A 3,224-nucleotide genomic window follows, 5' to 3' on the forward strand; every position below is an offset into this window, starting at 1 on the left:
TTACATGAAATTGGTGGGAGCCGAGAGACAATTTGGGCTCCCACACCCTTAGCAACAGCAAAGTTAAGTCTAGTAAAAATGTAAGCGGCCACCCGATCCCCCGCGTCCTAAGATACCGAGAATTTCTGAATCCGCTTGAGCAATGCAACAGCATTCCGAACCCAGCTCCCTAAGTGAAGAGAAAGAGAAGGGAAGGAAACCATAACCAGCTGCCGCGCACAAATCCCCGTACTTAGCACACTTACGCTAAGCAGGATCAGCGACAACCCGGCCGGGCATTATTATTATTATTATTAGTTTAAGCAATAAATGATAAATTTTAAGAGGAGAATAAAGTAAGAATTTTGAGATTATAAAATGTAGAATTTTTCTTATAAGAGATACAAAAGGTTGGATTATTCTCGTCTATTTTCCCAACAATAATTAAACTTAAGTTAAACTAAGTTTAGATTCTATTACTTTAGTTTAAAAAGGTTGAGCTCCAAGTTCAATATCGATCTTATAAGTTCAATTTAGAAAAATTCATATCTTGTAAGTGCAGTACAAATCCTATAAATTTAGATTAGATGAGATTATGTAAATTTAGAAAGTTCAACTCCTATAAATAGGTCAAAAAAATTTAGAACATATAAATTCGGATTACAAAAATTTAGCAAAATTAAGTTTAAAAATACAGGACCTAACTAACCACGTATCATGGGCTTATGACTGAAATTGTGTACGGCGACCACTTTCTCTTTGATTTACGTTGGTCGTTGAATCATCGTTAAGTCGCTAACCTCCTATAAATAAGACCCTCGTGTTGCTTAAAAAAAGCGCACACACTCTTTTACTCCTCTCTTCTCACTAACAAAAAAAACAGTCCTTAAAAACGGTTTTACATAAGAATTTGTGATTGACCAATGGCTAGCATAACAACTATTCTATTGACGTTGTTGGCAGTCATTGCTTCTTCGGAAGCTACCGATCACTTATTTCAGAAACCGGCGTCACTCAATGTATTCAAAAGGGGAATTTATACTCCAGTAAGAGTGGATACATCCATATCTCCCAAGTCTTTGGTGATCTTTTCACCTAAGGAAGCAGGAGTATACCCTATCCTCTTTTTCGTCCACGGCTTTGATATTCCAAATTACGAGTATACTGAGCTATTTAACTTCACAGCTTCTCATGGCATCATTGTCGTTGCTCCAATGGTATATTAACTGTCTCTTAATCCAAACACGCGTAATAAATAATAATACAATACTGATGCTCAAATTCTAAGTCATCAGTCACAGACCATATACACTAAAAGTAATATGATAGTTTTAACTCTAATTTGATCATCGTCTCATTTCAGAATAAGGAGTTAGCTTTTTAGGTCTAAATATGAATCTTGTATATGCAGTTCATTTTTTAATTGATGCACCATGCATATATGCCAAGCCGGTAAGAATCCCTTTAAGCGTACTATTTTCGTCTGAAACAATAAGCAGGGATTTGAGACCATTTTACATCCAAATGTCACCTTAAGCTGTAAACACTACCTTGAATGATTATGGTGACATTTGACCATAAAATAGTCTTAAAACCCAGTCTTATTGTTTCAAACGAAAATGACCCGTCTGAAACAAGAATTTGCCATGGCTATATACTTTGTTCGAACTAAAAGTTTCAATACTCCCTCCGTCCCGGTCAATTGTTGCCCTTTGGTTTTGGCACAAAGACCAAGGAAAGATGAGGGGGCCAATTACTAGATGACAAGTGGAACAAATTGGATGTGAATGATTAAATTGCTAATTAAGTTTATTCTTAAAATAGAAAAAAACAAAAAATAACTGAGACACCCAAAATGAAAAAGAACAATAAATGACGGGGGGAAAGAGGGAGTAGTACATAACCAGTAACTCTTCTATTAGATGGTGATATTTTTGTAATATGATGGACATAAATATACGGGCAGTAAAGTATTCATAGCAATATTAAAATGTAATCTGATTTGCCTAATTTCATCCTTAATTTTGCCATGTCCTACAGTTATTCACATACTTTGGCATAATCCCCATTATCCCAAGCCAACAGCAAGAGATAGATGATGCAGCAGATGTAGCCAATTGGTTAGCCTTAAACATAAACACTGCTAAGCCCAACATCCTGCCTGAACAAGTTACGGCGAATTTCGACATGTTTGCAATGTCAGGACATAGCAGGGGAGGAAAGACGGCCTTCGCTCTTGTCCTTGGCTACACCAAGAAAACAACCCTCAATGTCAAAGTGTCAGCATTACTAGCAGTCGACCCGGTTGCTGGTAACAAAGTAGGATTCGTTGAGCGGCGAAGCAAGCCATACGTTCTGACCAAAGAGGCTAATTCACTCAACATATCTGTTCCAACCACGATCATTGGCACGGGTGTGGGCACAAGTTGCACACCCAAGGGACTCAGCCACGCTCAGTTTTACAAGGAATGTGTACAAGCGTCGTATTTTGTGATCTCTAACTATGGCCACTGTGACATGTTGAATGACAATAATCCTCTTGCTAGTCTTTTAAGAACAATGTGTGGGAGTGGGAAGCGAGGGACTTATGATATTATGAGAAGGACTCTTGGTGGGATAATGGTCGCCTTTATTGACGCCTATTTTGGTGGGAGTCCTGCTGTGTTTAACGAGATTTTGTCGAATCCGTCTCTAGCTCCTACCAAGCTTCATCCAGTGGATGAAAAGGGTCTGTCTCAACAGTATTATGATGCTTAAGGCATCACCCAATGGTTGGCCGTTGCTTGGTAATCATATCTCATGTATCGTCTTTTAACAATTTCCAATAAATTTGCATTGTACGTCTTTATATTAACTGAAAATTCACATGGTACCCTTGAACTTTATCATTTTGCACGTGGTATCCAACTTTTTAAGTTTGTGCACATGATATCCTTGAGATTTGATTTCCAAGCACAACGTGTCTTCTTTATAGTCTTTAAAATTTGAAAAGTGATAAAACGAAAATGGTCATTTGAAAATTTAAGATCGAAGATATGGTTGATTTGACATTTTCGTTAAAAACACCCTATAAAATGTCAGTTGGCAATTTTGTTTTTCTCAGATAGTAGATTATGACGAGATAATCATTTTAGGAAAAAAAATTGGCCTATTCTGAATTTCGATCTAGGAGTTATGAACAATTGCGTTTTTTTATAGCGACAAAAATGGTGTGTTGTGAATGAAAATTAAACATAAAGAGTATT

At 37.0% G+C, this 3,224-nt stretch overlaps 1 protein-coding gene across 1 annotated transcript; it reads left to right on the plus strand.

The window, feature by feature from the left end:
- Positions 1–804: 804 nt before the first annotated feature.
- Positions 805–2,833, plus strand: LOC141607819 (chlorophyllase type 0-like). The gene is made up of 2 exons (XM_074427167.1): positions 805–1,196; positions 2,020–2,833. Exons 1-2 carry the CDS (start codon positions 903–905, stop codon positions 2,734–2,736), a joined length of 1,011 nt encoding a protein of 336 aa, XP_074283268.1. The 5' UTR covers positions 805–902; the 3' UTR covers positions 2,737–2,833.
- Positions 2,834–3,224: the final 391 nt, after the last annotated feature.

Source organism: Silene latifolia, chromosome 1 (assembly GCF_048544455.1).
Source record: "Silene latifolia isolate original U9 population chromosome 1, ASM4854445v1, whole genome shotgun sequence".
Lineage (NCBI taxonomy): Eukaryota > Viridiplantae > Streptophyta > Magnoliopsida > Caryophyllales > Caryophyllaceae > Silene > Silene latifolia.

What these genes read in the sequence shown, in the direction of transcription:
- LOC141607819 (XM_074427167.1), top strand. Translation starts at nt 903, where the DNA reads ATGGCTAGCATAACAACTATTCTATTGACGTTGTTGGCAGTCATTGCT. An exon ending in TCATTGTCGTTGCTCCAATG is followed by an intron (nt 1,197 to 2,019) that starts GTATATTAACTG and finishes CATGTCCTACAG; the next exon opens with TTATTCACATACTTTGGCAT.